The 21,983-nt window shown below is 47.9% G+C and overlaps 1 protein-coding gene across 1 annotated transcript in view; it reads left to right on the plus strand.

Moving 5' to 3' along the window:
* Window positions 1-4,325: 4,325 nt before the first annotated feature.
* The window catches only part of Ak7 (adenylate kinase 7), a 68,168-nt gene continuing 50,510 nt past the window's right edge, over window positions 4,326-21,983 (plus strand). The window contains exons 1-4 of the mRNA XM_032908386.1: window positions 4,326-4,438; window positions 7,200-7,397; window positions 11,127-11,235; window positions 16,144-16,238. Of these exons, the coding sequence (XP_032764277.1) occupies window positions 4,337-4,438; window positions 7,200-7,397; window positions 11,127-11,235; window positions 16,144-16,238 (504 nt within the window). The 5' untranslated portion in view covers window positions 4,326-4,336. The remainder of the gene's footprint in view (window positions 4,439-7,199; window positions 7,398-11,126; window positions 11,236-16,143; window positions 16,239-21,983) is intronic.

Below are 21,983 nucleotides of genomic sequence, written 5' to 3' on the forward strand. Positions count from 1 at the left end.
ATTCCAAGATCTCTTGTGCCAACATTTTTTAAATTCATCAGTGTTATATTTTGAGTTAAAATGAATGAATGGAGTTTTCTTTATTATTCAGAATAAAGGGGTCAGTAACACACACATTCACACACACACACACACACACACACACACACACGTGACCACAGGCAGACCTTCATCCTAAGCTAATCAAGTGTTTAAGATTAACCATATAAATTAAGCCTTGATTTTTACTTCTAAAGAGAAAAATCCTCTGACTCAAATCAATTTCAAAATAAATCGTGCATGGTCACACACATAACCGGAGCACTTGGGAGGTGAAGACAGGAGAGCCAAGGTCGTCATCCTTAGCTACAGAGGGAATGGGAAGTCATCCTGGCTAACTGAGACCCTAAGTGGAATTACAACAAAGGGCAAATGAGTTTAGGCAACTCAGAGGGGAGGGAAAAATGAAAGCCATTCCGACACCACTCAGGATTCCAAAATGGGGGAGGGGCACAAAACTAAAACATAAAAGGTGTTTGACTCAACTGATAAAGTGAGGAAATTTAAATTAGTTGGGCCAGGGCAGGCAAGATTGCTCAGTTGAAAGTACTACGCCAACCAGACAGCCTGGATGGGATCTCAGGACCCACATGTTGAGAGGAGAGAGCCTACTTCCACGGGTTCTTTAAAAAAGAACTTTGTTCTGTTTTGTTTCTTGTTTTTGGGTTTTTTTTTTGTTTTTTTTTTTTTTTTTTTTTTGGTTCTTTTTTCGAGTTGGGGACCCAACTCAGGGCCTTACACTTCCTATGCAAGTGCTCTACCACTGAGCTAAATCCCCAACCCCTTTTTTGGGGTTTTTTGTTTGTTTGTTTTGTTTTGTTTTTTGAAGTCAGGGTTTCTCTGTGTATTCCTGGCTGTCCTAGAACTCACTCTGTAGACCAAGCTGAGTGATCCACCTGCCTCTGCCTCCCAAGTGCTGGAACTAAAGGTGTGCGCCACCACCAAACCGGCTACAAAGTTTAACAATGTCATTTCTTCAGTTAGCTTGGACGTTCTCATAACCAGGATTTAATGAAGGACGCTTCAACCGCAGAGTGCACCATTGACTGACTACATCCTCTGCGAACTGTCCGGAGCCAGGGGAGGGCCACAGGCTGATAACGCGAGCCTCTGGTGATCACAGATGAGGGAGAACTGGGAAAGTCGGGAGGCCGCCTTAAACTTTCAAAAAGTAAAGTAATAAATGCTGGCCGCCAAGATGGCCCCAGGGGTAAAAGGGCTTGCCACCAAGTCTAACAACCTGAATTCAACCCATGGGACCCGCAACATGGAGGCAAAGAACCAACTCCAACAAGTTGTCCTCTGGTAATCCCATGTGTGTGCCATGTACAAGAAATAAACATAATTTTAAGAAATAAACATAATTTAAGATATAAATGAGTCAACAAACTATAGGGGCACAGATTGATTTTCCTCTAATGAAAAATCACAGAGGGATGCTAACCTACGCTGTCCTTTGGAGGGAGATATGTAGTGTTTAAAATAGGAAGACTGGCACGGGGGCAGCATCGTACTGTAAAAACCTAGGCTATAAAATGCACTGATTATCGGTTGGGGATTTAGGTCAGTGGTAGAGCGCTTGCCTAGTAAGTGCAAGGCCCTGGGTTCGGTCCCCAGCTCCGGAAAAAAAAAAAAAGCACTGATATACACAGAAGAGAAAGTGAAATTAAGCATTAAAATATTAATCACTAGGTGTTGAGGAAGGTAATTCTCATGTTACACTCTTATTTGTTGCAATGTAAGGGGAGGATTCATACCTCGAAGTTGTAGCTTAGGGAGAGCTCATACTTAGATGTGCAAGATCCCTGCATTGAAACCCAGCACACAGGAGAAGGACAAGGAATGGATGCTGAATGTGGGTTTTCCGCCAGCTGAAAAGTCCATGCTAGTCTGTCTGCTCTGAGTATGTCCATGAAGGGAGCAGAGGCTTCATCTTCCCCACCTCTCCTCCTGCTCTGCTGAGCCCAAGTGCTTCCCAGCCAGTCAGCTGCTGGCCCTGTGACTACCCTTGGCACCTTCTATCCAGGATGTCCAGTGCTCCCTCCAGTGTTCAGGAGCAAAACCTGCTGCTTGGTTCATATTAGGTGAACAGAGGAGGAAGCAGGTTTGGGAACTGGCCACACTGACTTCAGAACTCTCCATTTAAGTTCTTTAGGTGTAGCATTGCTGAGGCTTGCAATGATGGGAAACTTGCGTAGCCACTGGGGCAGAACGGTCTTCTGGGACTTTCCAGTACTTGATAAAAGGCACCACACACACTTGGTAGTGACATGCATGCCGAGGAAAGTACTAATGGAATGATAGAACAATTGCTATAATAAAATCAATAGGCTCGGGGTTGGGGATTTGGCTCAGTGGTAGAGCGCTTACCTAGGAAGCGCAAGGTCCTGGGTTCAGTCCCCAGCCCCGGGGAAAAAAAAAAAAATCACGATGGCTCAGCAGTCAAGAGCACTGGCTGTTCTTGCAGAAGACTTGAGTGTTGTTCCTGATCCCCACACAGTGCCTCACAGCTCTCTGTTACTCCAGTTCCAGGGATCCAATGTCTCTTCTGGACTCTGATGGCACCAGGCAAACATGTGGCACAGATACATTCATGCAGGCAAACACGCATACACATAAAAATAAATATTTAATTTCTATATATGCATGTTTACATATAACAAGTTAATGCATTTAGATTTAACAAGTTAGTATTTAAAACTATTTCAATACAGTCAGACTCTTCCAACAAAACAAACGGGTTGTGGGGTTGGGGATTTAGCTCAGTGGTAGAGCGCTTGCCTAGGAAGCGCAAGGCCCTGGGTTCGGTCCCCAGCTCCGAAAAAAAGAACCAAAAAAAACAAAACAAAAAAAAAAAACAAGCGGGTTGTATGGTTGTATTCATAAACCATCACAAGCTTTGAAAACCAGTAAGAAAACACAATAATGGACTGAGAATAGGACCCCGTTGAAGGAATCAGAGAAAGAACTGAAGAGCTTGAAGGGGCTTGAGACCCCATATGTACAACAATGCCAAGCAACCAGAGCTTCCAGGGACTAAGCCACTACCTAAAGACTATACATGGACTGACCCTGGACTCTGACCTCATAGGTAGCAATGAATATCCTAGTAAGAGCACCAGTGGAAGGGGAAGCCCTTGGTCCTGCTAAGACTGAACCCCAGTGAACTAGATTGTTGGGGGAGGGCGGCAAGGGGGGGGGTGGGGAGGGGAACACCCATAAGGAAGGGGAGGGGAGGGATTAGGGGATGTTTGCCCGAAACCGGGAAAGAAATACTCAAGTTAATAATAAAAAAAAAGAAAGAAAGAAAAGAAAACACAATAAATGTTGTTTATAGCATCAACTTATCTGTGGAAAGGGGTGTGTGCACCATGGTACATGCATAGAGAACGGCTTGCTGGAGCCGGTTCTCTTTGGGACAGAGGGATGAAACTCATGTTCATGAACCATGTTCATGTTCCAGCTTCAGTTAGGGATAAGCTCCTGCCTCAGAGATACTGTTTCAAAAAATTAAGTGGATCCTTTTCCCTCCGAACAATCTCACCTGCAGTGTGTTATTATTGTTGATTTATTTCAGCAGCCGCACAAGTATTCTCATTTGTAGACCCAGAGCCAAACGTTCTGAATGCAAACTTCACGGTTGTGTATGAATTCCTGAGCACAAAGTGCCTCTACGCACCTTCACCAAATCCCCAGGAAAAGTTCTGAAAATGCTTTAGGAAACACAATCTGGGAGAGAAATATCAATTGAGAAAATGCCTCCACAAGAATGGCCTACAGGCATGTCTATGGGTTTTCTTCATTGATAGGAGAGGGCCTTGATCACTGTGGGCATCCTGCCTTAATCCTGAGTTGTCTAAGAAAGCAGGCTAAGCAAGCCAGTAAGCCACGTTCCTCCACGGTCTTTGCTTCAGTTCATGCCTTCTGCCCTGACTTCCCTGGATGATGGTCTACAACCTGTAAGTTGTTAACCGGAACTGAGCGTCCTACTGGAGATGTGCAGAAAGGCAGACAGTTAGAACCTGGGAAAAGCACTCTCCAGGGATAGCAGCCCCGCCCTTTAGGACTCGCCCTGGCCAGACCCTGAGCCACGCCCCCAACGGACCCTCCTTCCAGAGCTGTGCCCTATCCAGAGCCCTTCCCATAGGACACGCCCCGCCCAAAAGCGAACCACGCCCCACCCAGAGCCTGAGCCACAGCCCAGGGAGCCTGACCTTTTCAGCCTTCCAAAGCCCAGCCTCTCCTACTTAGCAACCGACAGGACTCTTTCACCTTAGCAACTACTACAGCTTCCACCATGGCTGAAGAGGAAGTTCCTGCGACGACCGAAAAAGTTCTGAAAATACAGAGGGTGTTCATAAACCATCTGGACACCTATAGCAGCGGAAACATAGGAAAGGTGAGCGGTGGCCCGAGCCAAACTGGCCCTCAACCCTCTCAGTGTGTGTCCCACACACACTGCAAAGGCCTGCATCACTGACTGTTAGGAGCCTCCCCAGTGTAAGATTCCAATCCTAGCAGCACATCAGTGCCTCCAGGACCTGTCCCTAAGCAGGCGTGACCCATGATCCTTCCTGGAAACCCAGATGTTTGGATATAGGGGAAATGAGGCTCAAGAGAGGAAGGGGTTTACTTATACAGATCATATGGTATTAAGGGGGCATCTAGAGCAGTTACGTCATCCATAAAACATTTATCTACCTTTTTGTAAGCATCTGTTTTGTGCTAGGCACAATTTCTGACCAGGTTCCATTAAGCTTCCTTACCTCCAGAAGGGGTATGGAGATGGCTCAGCAGGAGACCTTTCCTTGAGGCACAAACAAGAGAACCTGAGGTCTGGCCCCCATCATCTAGGTAGAAACTGAGCAAGTAGCAATCAGGAAGATCCTGGGAGCTTGCTAGCCCGCCAGTCAGCTGAGAGGACAAGCTCTGGCTTCAGTTAGAGATACTGTTTCAAAAAAAATTAAGTGGAGACATAAAGAGAAAGACACCCTTCTATGTCTAGTGGAGAGAGAGAGAGAGAGGGGAGGGAGAGAGAGAGAGAGAGAGAGGGGGGAGGGAGATGTTTTAGGACCTGGAGAGATGGCTCAAGGCTAAGAGCCCTGGCTGCTTTCCAGAGTACCCAGGTTCAATTCCCAGCACCCATATAGCAGCCCACATTGTGTGTAACTCCAGTCCAAGAAGATCCGATGCTCTGAGTGTAAGGATATAGGAGAGAAAAGTGTGAGGACACCTGAGCCAGCTCTCCTCACAGCTGGATACGTATTTTTTAAAAAGATTTATTTATTATTATATACATGAGTACACTGTCGCTGTCTTCAGACACCAGAAGAGGTCTCCAGATCCCATTACAGATGGTTGTGAGGCACCATGTGGGTGCTGGGAATTGAACTCAGGACCTCTGGAAGAGCAGCCAGTGCTCTTAACCACTGAGCCATCTCTCCAACCCTTTGGATATGTATTTTATCCAACGTTGCTTTTCTCTTTTTCTTTCTCTCCTTTTTTCAGTTGTTTCAGTTTTGCTCTCCTGTGATTTCAGCTGTCCCGGCTCCATAATGGTTATTGGTTGGTTTTTTGGGTTTTTTTTTGTTTGTTTGTTTTTTCTTTTTAATTGACACTGGACTAAGATAGAGGTTTCACGTTACAGATTTATTAAAAAAATAAATAAGTCTTAGCGCTATTATTCCAATTATTCAGTAAGAGCGGCTACTGGCCCTGTGTATCCTCGGAACACTTCAACATGGCGGTCCCAAAAGAGAAGCGCTATAAGCAAAAGTGAATGCAATCGAATTCCAGAGACTGGCATTGGACAAAAGGCGGCTGCTATGCCAGCATTTGAAAACTGAGGCTAGCCTGGGCTACAGAGCGAGACATTATCTATGAAAATAGTAAGGCGTAAACAGCTCATCCATTTTTAGAGGCTGGAAAACATCTCAGGGGTAGAGTGTTTGCCTAGCATGTGAGAAGCACTGTGTTTAATACACACCATAACAGGAATAATTTATATTGATTCCAGGGCAGTGGTTAAGATCACTGACTGTGCTTCCACAGGTCCTGAGTTCAAATCCCAGCAACCATATAGTGGTTCACAACCATCTGTCATGAGATCTGACGCCCTCTTCGGGTGTGTCTGACAGCTACAGTGTACTTGTATTTAATAAATATATTGATCCCATATTACGCTAATAAATAATGTGTTTGCATTTATTAGACCAAATAAAACATTCAGGGCTAAGGGCTGTGGTAGTGATCTTGGTCAGCACATGCATTTGATCCCCAATACTAAAATAAAACTTTAAAATTAATTTCACCGGTTTTTCATTATTCAGATGTAACCATTAGACAGCTTTGAACTAGGGTATAGCTAAGCCAGCAGGGCGCTTGCTGCCTACCAGGGCGGCAAAACAGGTTTGGTGGTGCATGACCGTGGTGGAGGCAGGGGCATTAGGAGTTGAGGTCATCTTTGGCTACATAGCAGGTTCAAGGCCAGCCTAAAATACAGGAGCTGTCCCTTTGAGAAAGAAAGAAAGAAAGATGGGGTATGGGTGGTAAAGGAGAAGCAAACTGATTTTTTTATTTTTTGTTTTTATGTTGTTTTTGTTTGTTGTTTTGTTTGTATGTTCGTTTGTTGTTGGTTAGTTTTTTGTTTTGTTTTCAGAGCTGAGAACCAAACCCAGGGCCTTGCGCTTGCTAGGCAAGCGCTCTACCACTGAGCTAAATCCCCAACCCCTATATTATTTTTGAGACAGGATTATTCTGTGTAGCCCTGGCTTTCCTGGAACTCACTCTGTAGACCAGGCTGGCTTCAAACCCAGGGATCTGCCTGCCTCTGCCTCCTGAGAGCCGACAAAATGATTTTAAATCATCTCAGGGGCTCATATATACTGCATATCTGTGCTCCAATTGAACAAGCCAAACGTTTGCACCCGAGCCCAGCTCTGCCTGCTGCTAAAGCAAGCGATGTCACTGGCTATTCGATGTGCTCTCACATGTGGCCACTGTCCTGCGTTGTGGGCATCATCGTATCGACCTTGCCGTGACCACGATTCACAGGACTTTGGCTCGGTAAAGGGAAGAGTTCAGAACCATGTCTGACTGGCACAGGCTTCCCCTTGGTCAAAGCCCCGCTTAGCGCCGGGGACATGCCTGCTCTCTTGCAGTTCCTAGCTAACTGTGTCGCCGGGGCTTCACTGGAAGAGATTGGAGAAGAGGAAGAGGAAGAGGACGAGACCAAGTCAGGGGGAGCTGCTACAGAAGCTACCACCACAAGAGTGAAGGAAGGCACCTTCCAGATTGTGGGCACCTTGGCCAGGCTGGAGAGCACCAGGCCGGACTTCGCTGTGGAAGCCTACTCCCATGTGAGCTCCCATGGCTTTCCCTAGGGGTTGACAAGGGCAGAGAACCCCTCCAGTGCCAGCCCCTTAGCAGTGTGTTATCAGTCAGCCTCTGCCATCGCAGCCCTTCGGTTCTGTGGGCTGGCTCCGCGAGGGGACATGGGAAATATCTGTTTTAAGTCATTTATATATTTGATTTTATGTACATTGGTGTTTTTTTGACTGAATGATATCTATGTGAAGGTGTTGAATCTTTTTTTTTTTTTTTTTCTTTTTTTGAGCTGGGGACCTAACCCAGGGCCTTGCGCTTCCTAGGCAAGCGCTCTACCACTGAGCTAAATCCCCAACCCCGAAGGTGTCGAATCTTCTGGAACAGGAGCCACAGACAGTTGTGAGCTTCAGTGTGGTGCTGGGAACTGAAACCGGGTCCTCTAGAAGAGCTCTTAACCTCTCAACCATCTCTCCAGCCGCCACCTTTTCCTTCCTTCCTTTCTTCCTTCCTTCCTTCCTTCCTTCCTTCCTTCCTTCCTTCCTTTTTCCTTCCTAAACTTCGTGTCTCGCCCTTGTGCGCAATGCAGGCATGTGCACACCATAGTGCACACGCAGAAGTCAGTGCACACGCAGAAGTCAGAAGAGGTGGTCTTTACCTTGCACTCGGTTTCAGACAGGGTTGCTTTGATGGATTTTGCTGCCTACGCTAGGCGAATCGGTCCACGAGCTTCCAGGGATTCTTCTGTCTCGGCTTCCCGTCCCTCCATACTACTGCGTACTTCTCTATACACACTACTGCAAGCAACTCAACATGGCTGCCTGGGATCAGAACTCAGGGCCTCACAATTGCGCAGCAAACGCTTCACTTACTGAGCCATTCCCCCCAGCCCAGGACACATCATTCTACCATGACGGAACACCACAATGTCTCCATTCTAAATCTGGGGCCAAAGCAAAGGATTTAAATGAGGTATTCTCGGGAGAGATTCCTCTGGTCTTACCTTCAAACTCATAAAAATCCCTCTGTGGTGGCCCTGTGAACGTACCTTATAGGAAAGAGGAACAGTGTGGGATAATGAGCTCTTGAGACTTGAATGCCTCGTATCTCTCTGCCTACAGAGCAGCTATGAAGCCTTCACCTGACAAATTGGACCCTCTCCCCACAGGAGACATTTTTGTACCCCTAGAAGAGGTGCTTCCTCTTCCAGGGTAACCTCTCTACCTGGATCTCTACTCTCTGAACCCGCTGTAGGTCTCTGTGCACCCAATAACCTGTCCAGGCCTGAAGGTTTAACTCATTCAGCCTACTGTGCTGATTGGTCTCTTATCAACTCGACACATAAACAGGAGGGACCCTTGACTGAGAAGATGCTGCCATGAGGTCCCAGCTGTAGGGCATTTTCTTAATTGGTGATTGACAGGGGATCAGGGAAAGGGCCCAGTTTATTGTGGGTGGTTTCATCCTCGGGCCGGTGTTTCTTCTGGGTTCTATAAGAAACCAGAATAAGAAAGCCATGGGTAGTAAACCAGTAAGTGGCGCTCCCTTCCACGTCCTCTGCATCAGCTCCTGTCTCCAGGTGTCTGCCCTGGTTGAGTTCTTGTCCTGGCTTCCTTCAATGATGAACAGTGATGTGGAAGTGAAAGCCAAATAAACCCTTTCCTCCATGACTTATTTTTGGTCACTGTGATTCATGGCAGCCACAGAGACCCTGACTAAGATATCTACATCATTACAAACAAAAAGCGAGAACGGTGTTATTGAGATCTGTCCCGCAGCTGGTCCGGGTGGCTCATACCTGTACTCCCGCACTTAGGAGGTAAAAACAGAAGAATGCTACATACAAATGGGGTGCCAGCCACCATCTGAGAGCCAAATGTTCTACTATGTGAGCCCATGCAGCCATCTGAAATTCAAAGATCTTGTCTTCAAATAGGTTGCAGATTGAAGTACTAGGAATTAGGAGGCCAGCATGTATGTAGTGGTTTGAATGAGAGTGGCCCCCATAGGCTCATGTATATGATGCTTGGTTCCTAGTTGGTGGAACTGTTTGGGAGGGATTAGGAGGTGTGGCCTTGTTGAAGGAGGTGTGTCACTGGGCATGTGTGGGCTTTGAGGTTGCAAAGCCCATACAAGTGCAGTCTTTCTCTCTACCTCCTGCTTGTGGATCAAATATAGGCTGTCAACTACTGTTCCAGTGCCATGCCTGCCTGCCTATTTCTGTGCTCCCCATCATGGTGGACAAGCACTTTAAAATTAGGAAACTCTAAGCAAGCCCCCAATTAAATGCTTTCTTTAATTAGTTGCCTTGGTCATGGTGTCTCTTCACAGTAATAGAGCACTAAGTAAGACAGTATCCTTTCAGAGAGAGGAGACGATTCAACCCATGTTATCGGGGTCTTTCTAGAGGTCTTTTTCTGGGAGGAATGTAGAAGGGGGAGCACACAGTAGGAGCACAAGGTGAGCATCAAGGCAGAGATAGGAACTATGAATCTACAAAGCCACACAGCAGCAGCCATTACCATCTGTCAAAGTAACGTTTGCACTCCTGTCATAACTGTCATCTCAGAAGCTCACTCCAACTAACCTAGGTTACTTGGTAACCTAGGCCCAGTCCTAGAAGCTTCTCACCTCATACAGACTTACCTAGAGCTAGAACATTTTCAGCCTCTGAGACTTACTGCTGAATAAGCTCACCCTTTATCGTTCTTTCTGAACAACTCTAGGTGACTGGTTCAGCTCAGCTGTTCTGCCTCCGACTCCTCTCCAAACGGAGTCAATGTGGCTTCTCTCAGTTTCTCCTGAATTGCTCTCGTGGCCCTCCTGCTAACTTTGACAATCTGTTCTAACCTTCTGGCTCCCTCTGTCTTCTTCACCTGTATCTCGTTTGCCCCCCCCTCAGCCCCCCATAGGCCTGTTCCAGTAAAACTGCCTCTTTTTTTTTTTCCACCTCGTGCACTTCTCTCTTAAGTCATTTCCCTTTCCTCTCTCTTCCCATGAGAGTTGGGCATATCCCATTCTGTCAAATCTTTCTCTGATTCACCACTTCGTCTGCCACTCAATTAGACATCACTTTCAAACACGGGTGCTTCCCTCTACAAACTACCTTCCTCATTTGGTGTGTACTAAGGGCGGGTCTGTGTTCCAGCCACAGATAGTAAAGGTGTGCACTAAGGCTGAGCCAGCAAACAGCACAATCTCAGGGTTCACAGTGTGATCAAGTGTTTCCGCAGCACTCGTCCGTCTCTCCCCGGGAGCTAAAATAGAAGGAAGGGATGGATTCTTCCCTCCGGCTGTAACCAGACTTGCTTAGTACACCTTGGCCTTGGACTTTGTCCCTACGTGGTAGAAATGCAATTCTGTTCTTTTTTTTTTTTAATGTTTTTTAAGATTTATTTATTTGTAAGTACATTGTAGCTGTCTTCAGACACACCAGAAGAGGGCATCAGATCTCACTACAGATGGTTGTGAGCCACCATGTGGTTGCTGGGATTTGAACTCAGGACCTCTGGAAGAGCAGTCAGTGCTCTTAAACACCGAGCCATCTCTCCAGCCCCCATTTCACAATTTCCAAAATCACCCACCCCAGGCTGTTTTCAATGATGCCTCTGTTAAATGTGAACTACACACCAAAGAGAGCCACGATTTGAGTTGAGTAGAAGTAGTCCTGCAAACACTCCCCATGGGGCTCTCCCAGGGTGGGAGTTGGGAGTGGGTGACTCCCTTGTTGTCTTGTCGATGCAGACTGTCGCATCTCTCTTCAGGGCACCTCCCGGGAGGACCTGCTCGCGCGTCTCTTGGAGTGTGACGTTGTCGTCTATAACATCACGGAGAATGCACAGCAAGTGCAGGAAGCCTTGTGGGCAGTCTCCGGTCAGTGAGTTACGTGGAACATTGCTATAAAGAAGCTAGCTGGTGGGTAGAAAGCACTCAGCCTTTGAGAGTCCCAGAAGAACTAGACTGAGAAGCGCCTCAAGTTTGAAATGTGTGCTAATTGAGTGCACCAGGGGGTGGAGACCCAGGGGTCTCCTGTGATGAGTGTCTTGAGACAGGGTCTTACTGTATGGTTCCACCTCCATGATGGTTTGTATATGCGTGGCCCAGGGAGTGGCACTAGTAAGAGGTGTGGCCATTGCTTCAGTCCTTCTTAAAAGGGGGAACAAAAATATTCATAGGAGGAGGTATGGAGACAAAGTTTGGAGCAGAGACTGAAGGAATGGCCATTCAGAGCCTGCCCCACCTGGGGATCCAGCCCATATACATACAGCCACCAAACCCAGACAATATTGCTGATGCCAAGAAGTGCATGCTGACAGGAGCCTGATATAGCTGTCTCCTGAGAGGCTCTGCCAGAGTATTACAAATACAGAGGTGAATGTTGGTAGCCAACCATTGAACTGAGAACAGGGACCCCATTGGAGGAGTTAGAGAAAGGATTGAAGGAGCTGAAGGGGTTTGCAACCCCATAAGAACAATACCAACCAACCAGAGCTCCCAGGGACTAAACCACTACCCAAAGAATACACATGGATAGACCATGGCTCCAGCTGTATGTGCAGCAGAGGATGGCCTTGTTGGGCACCAATGGGAGGAGAAGCCCTTGGTCTTGCCAAGGCTGGATCCCCCAGTGTAGGGGAATGTCAGGGCGGGGAGGTGGGAAGGGGTGGGTGGTTGGAGGGGAATACCCTCATAGAAGAAGGGGGAGGAGTGATGGAATAGGGGGTACCTGAGACAGGAAACTAGGAAAGGGGATAACATTTGAAATAAAAATAATCCAATTAAAAAAAAAAAGGTGTGACCCTGTTGGAGTGGGTTTGGCCTTGTTGGAGTGGGTGTATCACTGTGGGCATGGGCTTTAAGACCCTCTTCCTAGATACCTGGAGGTCAGTATTCTGCTAGAAGCCTTCAAATGAAGATGTAGAACTCTCAGCTCCTCCTGCACCATGCCTGCCTGGATGCTGCCATGCTCCCACCTTAATGGCAATGGACTGAACCTCTGAACCTGAGCCAGCCCCACTTAGATGTTGTCCTTGTGAGAGTTGACTTGGTCATGGTGTCTGTTCACAGCAGTAAGACCCTATGACAACCTCCCAGTTTCTTTTCTGTTGCTGTGATATAACACCCAGGCAAAGCGTCTTAAGGGTGAAAAAGCTCGTTCTGGCTTAGCTCGTGGCACACTTCATCATGGTGGGACAGTCACTGTGGCAGGAGCTTGACCCCTGAAGTATCACGCGAGCCCTTCTGGACTCCTAACACTGTGTGAGAACGGCAAACACACGTACACGCAGGAAAAAAAACACTCGCACACATTAAATAAAAATAATTTTTAAAAATATTTTAAATACCAGTGGACGACGTGAGTGAGTGCACACGAGGCCCTAATTGTTGCCTGGGGCTTCTTTTTATAGAGTTCGAGAGAGGGAGGAGTTTCGTTGCTAAAGGACATAGTGATGTTGGTTCTGTGTTTTGATTGACAGATTTAAGCCCTGTAACACAATGACATGTCTCTTCCCGTGATGCACTTGGCTTTAATCATATACATGCCCAATTATGCATAGGCCTAAGATGGTAACTAGGGAATTGTCTACAAAAGGTGACCTCGAGAGCCAGGCTGTGGCGGTGCAACCTCTAATCCCAGCGCTCAGGAGGCAGAGGCAGGCAGATCTCTGAGTTTGAGAGCACCTGGGTCTGCAGAGTGAGTTTCAGGTCAGCCGGGACCACACAGAGAAACTCTGTCTTGAAAACAAAAAAAAACAAAAGCATAAAAAATAATAAAGGTCACTCCGAGGGTGCAGTATGCCTCACTGTACCTGCATCCAGAGCCAGTCCAGGGTCTGTGAGATGGCCCAGCTGGGAAAGGCACTCGCCACCAAGCCTGACAACCAGAGTTGCTCAGTCCCACGAGGCTGGGTGTTTCAGCTGGTCTTCTGTAGAAGCTGGAATCCTGACTGGCGTAGGTTCCAACAGATGTTCTGGCAAGCGAGTGCAGGAAGGCAGAGAAGAGTCTTCCTTCTGCCACTGTCCTTCCGTAGGACCTCCAACAGAAGGTGTGGCCCAGATTAAAGGTATGGCCCACCACACCTGGGCCTAAGCTTTGCATGGCCACTATGCCTCAGGATCTGAATCAAAAGCCTGTGTCTTCCAGCCTCAAGATCTGGATCACAGGTGTGTCCTCCATTTCTGGATTGTGGTTCATCCCAGATATAGTCAAGTTGACAACTGGAATAGCCGTCACATTCTGTCCTGAAACCCTCTCCCCCCTACAAAAAAAAAAAAAACATACCTGATAGAGTTCTAAGTTGCCACTCTGCTGCTAGATGCACTGTCAGGAGAGGAGTGAGTGTAGAACATGCAGTCAAGAGGTCTGGGGCTGGGGTTGGGGATTTAGCTCAGTGGTAGAGTGCTTGCCTAGCAAGCGCAAGGCCCTGGGTTCGGTCCCCAGCTCCAGGGGGAAAAAAAAGAAAAAAAAGAGGTCTGGGGCCAGTGAAAGCATTTTGGGAAGAGGATGTATGCACTGTCCAAGCCCAGTGTGCCCCAGGTTACTAAGTTGTCTCCCACACTTGTCTGCCTCAGCCGATGGCCTGTGTCTGTGAATGTGAGGCAGCGAATAAAGACAGACATTCAGTTGCAGCAGAAAAGCATCAGCCTATCAGAGGAGGACCCCCGACCCATCCAGGCAAAGTAATCATTTCTCAAACGTGGCCCTTGCACTGGCTTTCCTGGGACTTAATAGAGTTCACCTCACTTCTCTTTTATCTCTTTAAACAATGTGCACTTCTCTACTTGGAGGAAATGGTTTAACTAATTTCTATGACTGTGGAGTAGAAGGATTCTGTATAAGAAAATAGTCAGAGCCACTTCATTCTGTGGGCAAAGTCACCTGGCACCATGTGGGTGGGGAAAGAGGATTTAGTAAGTGGTGTGTGCGTGTGCATGTCTGTGTCTGTGTCTGTGTCTGTGCCTGTGCCTGTGCCTGTGCCTGTGCCTGTGCCTGTGCCTGTGCCTGTGCCTGTGCCTGTGCCTGTGCCTGTGCCTGTGCCTGTGCCTGTGCCTGTGCCTGTGCCTGTGTCTGTGTCTGTGTCTGTGTCTGTGTGCGTATACCCACAGAGGCCAGAAGAGGGCATCATATCCCCCCGGGACTGGAGTTACAGGCACTTGTTAGCCACTGACATATGCACCACAGGAACTGAACCCAGGGCTTCTCCAAGAATAGTACATGTTCTTAGCCAACTGCTGAGCCATCTCTCCAGACCCTGAATAAGCAAGGTGTGGTACTCTGGATGCTGAGCTGTGAGGACTAAGATCCTGACGCCAAGCCGCCCTGCAACAAAACTGTCCAAAAAAAAAAAAAAAAAAAAAAAAAAAAAAACAGGGAAGAAGGATTAGAAAAGAAAGAAAGACTACAGCACTGGAGATGGAGCTCAAATGACTGCCTGCCTAGCAGGGGTTCAGTCCCCAGCAGTGCACAAGAAAATAACCGTAGCACCTGGAGGGTGCAGAGAGTCAGAAGTCATCGATTGCTATGTAGCTAGTTGGAGGCTAGACAAGCGGACAGGGAAAGAGAGAAAGAGAGAAACAATCCTCTGTCGCACAATCCTCTAGAGCACACGTACTTTTTGCCAACACTTCGTTCTATTTTGAAATGTTGCAGAACTCTTCTCTCCCTCTCCATGTTTCGTGGGTGCTATGGGAGGAAAGCAGACGGCATAGGAGAGGGGAATGGACTCCCGGCCTCGGCCTCGAGGGGAAAATGGCTGCATCCAAGGAGCGTGTCTAGGGTGCGACAGGCAGAAGACGTTCAGCCTATTATAAGTGTCCCACATTTTTAGAAAGGTGACCCAGTTAGAGCCCGAGACGTGTGACACATATTCACAAAAGAGGCCAAAGTGAAGCGCAGGGGAGAGGAGAAATTAACAGGGCAGAGTGAAGCAGAAAAGATTTCCTCACTAGGATTAAAGACAAACTGTCAAAGACAGATCTGAAGTTGACTTAGCGTGAATGTGTGGCACGGCGTCCCGAGGCTTAGTTCAGTCATGCTTCCCGGTCTGAGTGCGAGTCCCTGCTTTTCCCCAGTGAGGACGCCCACGCCAGTGTGTGATGGTGTAAGGAATCCCCTATCAACACTGAAATGTGCACCAGAACACCAGGACCCTCTGACCTCACTCTGTACCTCAGCGAGGTCATACAACAGTAAGATTATATCAGTGCTTATTATATATAAGCCGGAACTCTGGGAGGCTCGGCACAGCCTGTGACAGACTCCTTTGTTGGTAACAGTGACACACTCACTGTCCTTCGTGCATGTCTGTTCTACACACGCACCACACCTTGTTCATAACCTGCATTTCCTCCTCACCTGTGCTTTCTACCACAGCCTTTGGGCCCCCAAGGTAGAGCCCCCAACCCACCTCACCCCACCCCAAGCTGGCTGCAGTTTAAGGGAAAGATACAACCTAACTTACCTTCACACCAAGCCCAGGCTAGGCAGAAATGCCCTCTGTGAAACCCAAGAAGGTCTTTACCTCTTGCAAAGTTCCCCACACTCATTACGGGGCTGCTCATAACCGCTTATAAAGCCAGCTCCAGGGAGATCTGACACCTCTGAGGACTGCTAGCCCCTGAAGTCACACGAATAAATATACCCACATCCAACACACACACACACACACACACACACACACACACACACACACTGGAATGAACATGTTTAAAACTAGGCAAGAAAAACCCTAACATGGATTCCAATGATTAAGTGATTTCTCTGGTTTTTCGGCCCCACAGCACTGAGTGAAGAAATCAGCCATTTTGAAAAGCGAAAGATGTTCATTTTGTTGTCAACAGTGATGACATGGGCGAGATCCAAACCCCTGGACCCTGTGAGTAGAACCCGAGCGAGCCGGGTACCCCTGCGCTCCTGAACCCCACCCCATCTCAAGCATCCAACAGAGTTCATCAGCCCAAAGTGAATCCATGTCGGGGTCTGGGAGTCGCCACACAAACCATGGGTACAGCGATCTCAGTTAAGCAAGAACAGTCTTTTGAATGCACACCCTAACACTGAGCGTTCAGGACCACGAGAAGGAAAACCTAACTGTGGCACCAGTCTGTCCTCAGGACAGGCTTTTTATAGGAAAAACCAGGTTCATAAGTTCAGAGGCAAGCCGTGGAGTGGTACACCATTTTTGGCTAACTAGACAAAGTACCATCAGCCAACCTTTAAGGTGGTTGATCCTGAGTGAAGTAAGAAGGGTGGTGGACAGGTGGTGATCAGGGGAGTCTCAGAGCATTGAGAAAACGGTACAAGCGAGTCGACCATAACATTTTGGCATAGTAGTAACAGTCTTCAGTGTCGGTTGAAGTGACAACTATGAACTTAATTTCACCTTGTGGGTAACATGGAGTCTGAGTACAAAATGGCTGCAGTTATGTTAAAAGGAGCCGGCCTCACACCACCAAGGCTTGGCGAGGCTTCTGTATGTGTTGTTCTGTTGTTTCACTCTCTGTGACAGCATCTCTCATAGTCCAGGCTGCCTCAGACTCACTATATAGCCAGGGATGGCTGTAACTTCAGATCCTCCCACCTCTATACCCAAAGAGCTGGGTATAGAGGCACTCGTGGCCATATTTAGATTTTGTGATGTGCTAAAGATCAAACCCAGGGCTGGACAGACACTCTGCCACCCAGCTGCATTCCCAGCTTAGGCCACCAGGAAGTTCAAATTGCCTCCCCACAGACAGTGCCACCACCTAACAACGCTTTGGTCAAGGCCTGACCATACAGGTGATAAGGATCCAAGAAGGTTATCTCATTGGCTACTTTGCCATTGCCGTGTCAGATCATCTGACAAAAGCAAGGGGTAGGGGGTGGAGGGTAGGTTTGTTTGTTTGTTTGTTTGTTTGTTTGTTTGTTTGTTTTTGAGATATGGTCTCCCTGTGTACCCTACCTCACTCTGTAGACCAATCTGGCCCTAAACTCACAGAGATCTGTCTGCCTCTGCTTCCCTAGTGCCGGGTTATCTTGTCTCACTGAAGGGATTTGGGGCACCTTGGAGGAGAAGGTGTGACCGAGGGAGAGGTGGCCGGTCACACCAAGCCTGCCTGACACTCAGCTCCTTTTTCCTCCTCTCGTTTCATTCATACGGGGACTCCAGGCTGGTGGCTCCTCCCTCCTCAGGTAGTTCTCAGGCAGGCCCGTCCAGCAGTGTCTCTTCTAGGTGACTCTAAATGTGGACGACCCGACAGTGAAGATGACCTTTAGGTTAGTCATAAAGGAGCTGCTGATGACAGCGCAGTGCATTCCCCGAGTGTCTGGGTGACACCGGTGGACATAAGACCACCATGAGCACAGCACAGCAAACACGCGCCCATTGGTCACACATTGGTCACAGCGGCTACATCGTGACTGAAGGCGTGCCTTCTTCCAGCGCTGCTGCCTCAGAGACTTGTGGCTGTGTGACGGCCTCTCACTCAGTGGAGAATCACACTAGCGTCTCTTCAAGACTCATCAGACGGTACGATCAGAGTGACGAGGACGTTAGAGTGTTCAACACACACCTGCCCCAGGGAAAAGACCGCAAACTCAATCCAAATTATAATCACGAAGTTCATTGATACCGCTAGGGGACTGGTGATCTCTGAGCCAGATTAGAGAGTGCCATGTGAAGTGGGCTGAGGGAAGAGGGAAGGAATTTTTTTTAATTTATTTATTTATTTATAAGATACTATAGCTGTCTTCAGACACACCAGAAGAGGACATCAGATCCCATTACAGATGGTTGTGAGCCACCATGTGGTTGCTGGGATTTGAACTCAGGTCCTCTGGAAGAGCAGTCCTGAGTCATCTCTCCAGCCCGGAGGGATGGACTTTTAAGGGCAAAAACCACAAGAAAACCTTGAGTATCTGCACAAGCAAGCCAAGAGCCATTGTGTGCTACCAAGACTAGGATGTCATGGTAACCTCAGAACAGCCATTGAATGTCTACATAAGCAGGTCACAGAAGCAAATGAAGAAACAAGCAGTCATAATGTAACAAAGCAGATGGTATGGCTGTGTCTGGGGGGTGGGGGGGAGTGTCATTCTGTCCAGGTTACTGGGAACATAGCTTCCGGGGACTTGAAGCTGAGACAAATGGTTATTAGATGCATGACTAGTATAAAATGAAGTTTCCTTAGCCGTTGAGACAACGCAAATGGTGTGCGGGGTCTCCCACACACCGGCATTGACATTGCTTCTCAGCTCTCCAAAGCGATACATTATTGATTACAAGATGCATTTTCCTAGCCATTTCCAGCCACGTTGAATCCGGGACTCTGGTCCTTACGCAGCAGGCACCTACACTTACCGAACCATCTTGCTAGTCCCTGTTTGTTTTTAAAGTCTAGCTACGTTCTGAGGGTGAGCAAAGAATGCAGAGAAGATGCTAACGCAGCCAGACTCTCAGAACAAGGGTGACTGACAGGTTCTAGTTGTCACAAATAATAACTAGCTAGCCTGGAGCCCACACAAGTTCCAGGCGGGTGGAAAACAGTAAGCGATTTGAAAGGTCATCGGCAACCTTGGCTCAGTGGCACGCAATGAAAGCTTCACCGGAAGCTGAGGCAGCTACACCGGAAGCTGAGGCGGCCGGACCACCTCAGTACAGGAAGAGTTCAGCCCCAGCCTGGACAGCAGAGACCCTTGCATAAAGAATAAATCAGTAAAACAATTCAACCATAGGAAGAAGTTCCAGTTAACAGAGTCATCAGATTTAACTTAAAAATAAATAAGCTGCCGGGAGAGATGGCTCAGCAATTAAGAGCACTGACCGCTTCCAGAGGTCCTGAGTTCAATTCCCAGCAACCACATGGGGGCTCACAACCACCTGTAGTGGAATCTGATGCCCTCTTCTGGTGTGTCAGCTACAGTGTACTAATATGCGTAAAATAAATAATTCTTTAAAGACAAACACATTTTAAAATAAATAAACAAGCCAGGCAGTGGTGGCACATATCTTTGATCCCAGCAGACCTCTGAGTTCCAGGACACCCTGCTCTACCCAGCAACTTCCAGGACAGCTAGAGTTACACAGAGACCCTGTCCCAAGAAACCAGTAATCATCATCATCATCATTATTATCATCATCATAAATAGACAAGCAAGAGCAAAGCCACACCAAGTGAGCGCAGTCATTGCCACATCTGTTCAGGAACCGACAGAATTTTCAGAAATGCTGACACCTTTTCCTACATAACAAGGAAAGGGTACAATGCCAGATGGAGAGGAACTGGAGCATCTGTCAGTAAAGGAAATGATCACTTCTTCAGCAGCAAGGAACTAGCCCTCCCCACCCTCCCCACGCCCTGCTGCCCTCCCACCCTCTGCCCCCACACCCTATTCCCCCCAACCCCAACCCCTGCCAGTGAAAGGTGGCCTTAAAGCAAACGAGCTCTGGGCGCACTCAGGAGGGAGAGGGTTATTTCAAGCCTAAGAATTCTGGGCTAGCCCACGCACATGGTGAGACCTTGTCCCTGCTTCATGGGGTTTTGTTGACATTTCTCTCATTTTGTGTTTTAATGTAAAATACACTCATGTGCTGCTGTTGATGCAATGAAATTTAAGGACTAAAGGAGAATAGCCCCAAACACCAGTAGCAAAGGTTCACAGCGCAGAGCCTGGTCTCTGTCTCTTCAGGAACCTAAAGGCAGAAACTGAACTGACAGCCCTGACTGTTTTCAATGACAGGCTTCCATGCAGCTGGCTGGGCAGAGACTGTTCCCCTTTCTTTAGTGAAAATCCACGGCCAGGGTACCTTGCAGTCCACCTTGTAGTCTGCAGACACCGGGACTGGCAATGGGGTAAACCTAGAACAGTCATATCGGGCAGTCGGGTCATGTTAGCCAGGGCCGTGAAGCTCCTAGGCTCCTGTACCCTAGATGGCATCCACAGCAGGCAGCAGCCACCCAGCAGTTTTCCTGGTCTGGGAACCTGGCAGCTAAACCTTGGGCTAGAAAGATGGATGCTTCTAGAACATTCTCTTTCCAGTCTGGGTGTGAGTTTGATTGCTAAGGTTAGCAAATAAGAGTGAGTACAAGAGCGGTCAGCTCAGTTTTAACTTCCAATAAGTAGTGACTAAGTTTCAACACAAATATCCTTTCAGGGTACACGATTCATTTGTTTATCTCATTGTCCCATTTATTTCTTCTTAATCTAGCAAACCATGTGCTATGGGTTGGACACATGGATGTAAAAGAACAGCCAATTGTGTGATATGTAATTTGTCTAGGATTTGCCATTTCTGCAAAATGGTGGAGTAACTACAGTTTCCCTCACAAACTAATTTTCCGTCTTTCTGCTAAGAGAATCCCTGGTACTGGGGTTGTCCCAGCCCACTCCCACCCACCCACCCATCCCTCCACCCACCCACCCATCAGCCAGTTTCCCAGCCAAGTTCTTTTTTTTTTTTTTTTTTTTTTTTGGTTCTTTTTTTTTGGAGCTGGGGACCAACCCAGGGCCTTGTGCTTCCCTTCCTCTACCACTGAGCTAAATCCCCAACCCCCAGCCAAGTTCTTAATGCATCATCCAAAGTGTACCAACAGCCCAATCTAGAAATCATATCCAAGGCAACTTTCTAGCCCCAGGCTCAGCTGTCAGCTTCCCCAACCATGAAAACTTCTGGATGCCTATTGCTGGCTGTGGATTCCACCGAGGGGTGGGTTTATCTTCGCTGCCAATCAAAACGTTAAAGGGGAAGAAAGAAGAGTTCCTAGAAATCTCAGAGTCCCAACAGAGCCATCATGTGACACCTGGGAAATGGGACTCCCTATTGGGGCTCATTAGGACGGGTGTTTCAGTTTAAAAGAAAAACCCCCGGGGCGGGCAGGCAGTAAGCCTCAGAGCTGCCAGAAATGGAAGAACTATAAAGAAAAGGATCAAAGCCAGGCTGCTGGAGCTGAGGCGGCGAGGGCAGCTGCCTGGCGGTGAGTGAGGAGAAGAGTCTTAGAAACTCAGTACGGAAGCCTAAGCAGCGATTGAGGAGCTTCGAAAGCAGCCATAACTTCCTAGAGGTGACACCTAGGTCCTTGACCTGTCCCATTGGATTATGGAGGTGCGCTGGCCAGTCTTACGTCAACTCGACACACAAACTAAAGTCATCTGGAAAGAGGGAACCTCGGATGAGAAGTTGCCGCTTGGGATTTAGCGGTCCGCGCTATTTTCTTAGTGGTTGGTGGACGAGGGCCCAGCCCACTATGGGTGGGCCAATGGTCCCCGGTTCTATGTTTCTGGTAAGCCTGCTAGCAGCACCCCTTCATGGCCTCTGCATCAGGTTTCTGCCGTTTGAAATCCTTCCCTGACTTCCTTCGATGATGAACAGCAATATGGAAATATAAGCCAAGTAAACCTTTTCTCCCCAACTTGTTTCTTTTTGTAATCATGGTGTTCTGTCTTAGCAATAGAAGCCTTCGGGGTAGGGGGAGAGAATCTATCGCCACCTAGTGGTGGGCTCCATTCCTTACCTTCTCCCTTCCTTCCTATTTGTGGTCCACCTCAACAACCCTGTTAAAATGTAATTCAGATTGTGCAACAGGCCCGCTTAAAAGGCGTCAGCCCTGGCTGGGGCACGGCTCAGTGGGCAGAGGTGCTC

This window comes from Rattus rattus, chromosome 7 (assembly GCF_011064425.1).
Source record: "Rattus rattus isolate New Zealand chromosome 7, Rrattus_CSIRO_v1, whole genome shotgun sequence".
Lineage (NCBI taxonomy): Eukaryota > Metazoa > Chordata > Mammalia > Rodentia > Muridae > Rattus > Rattus rattus.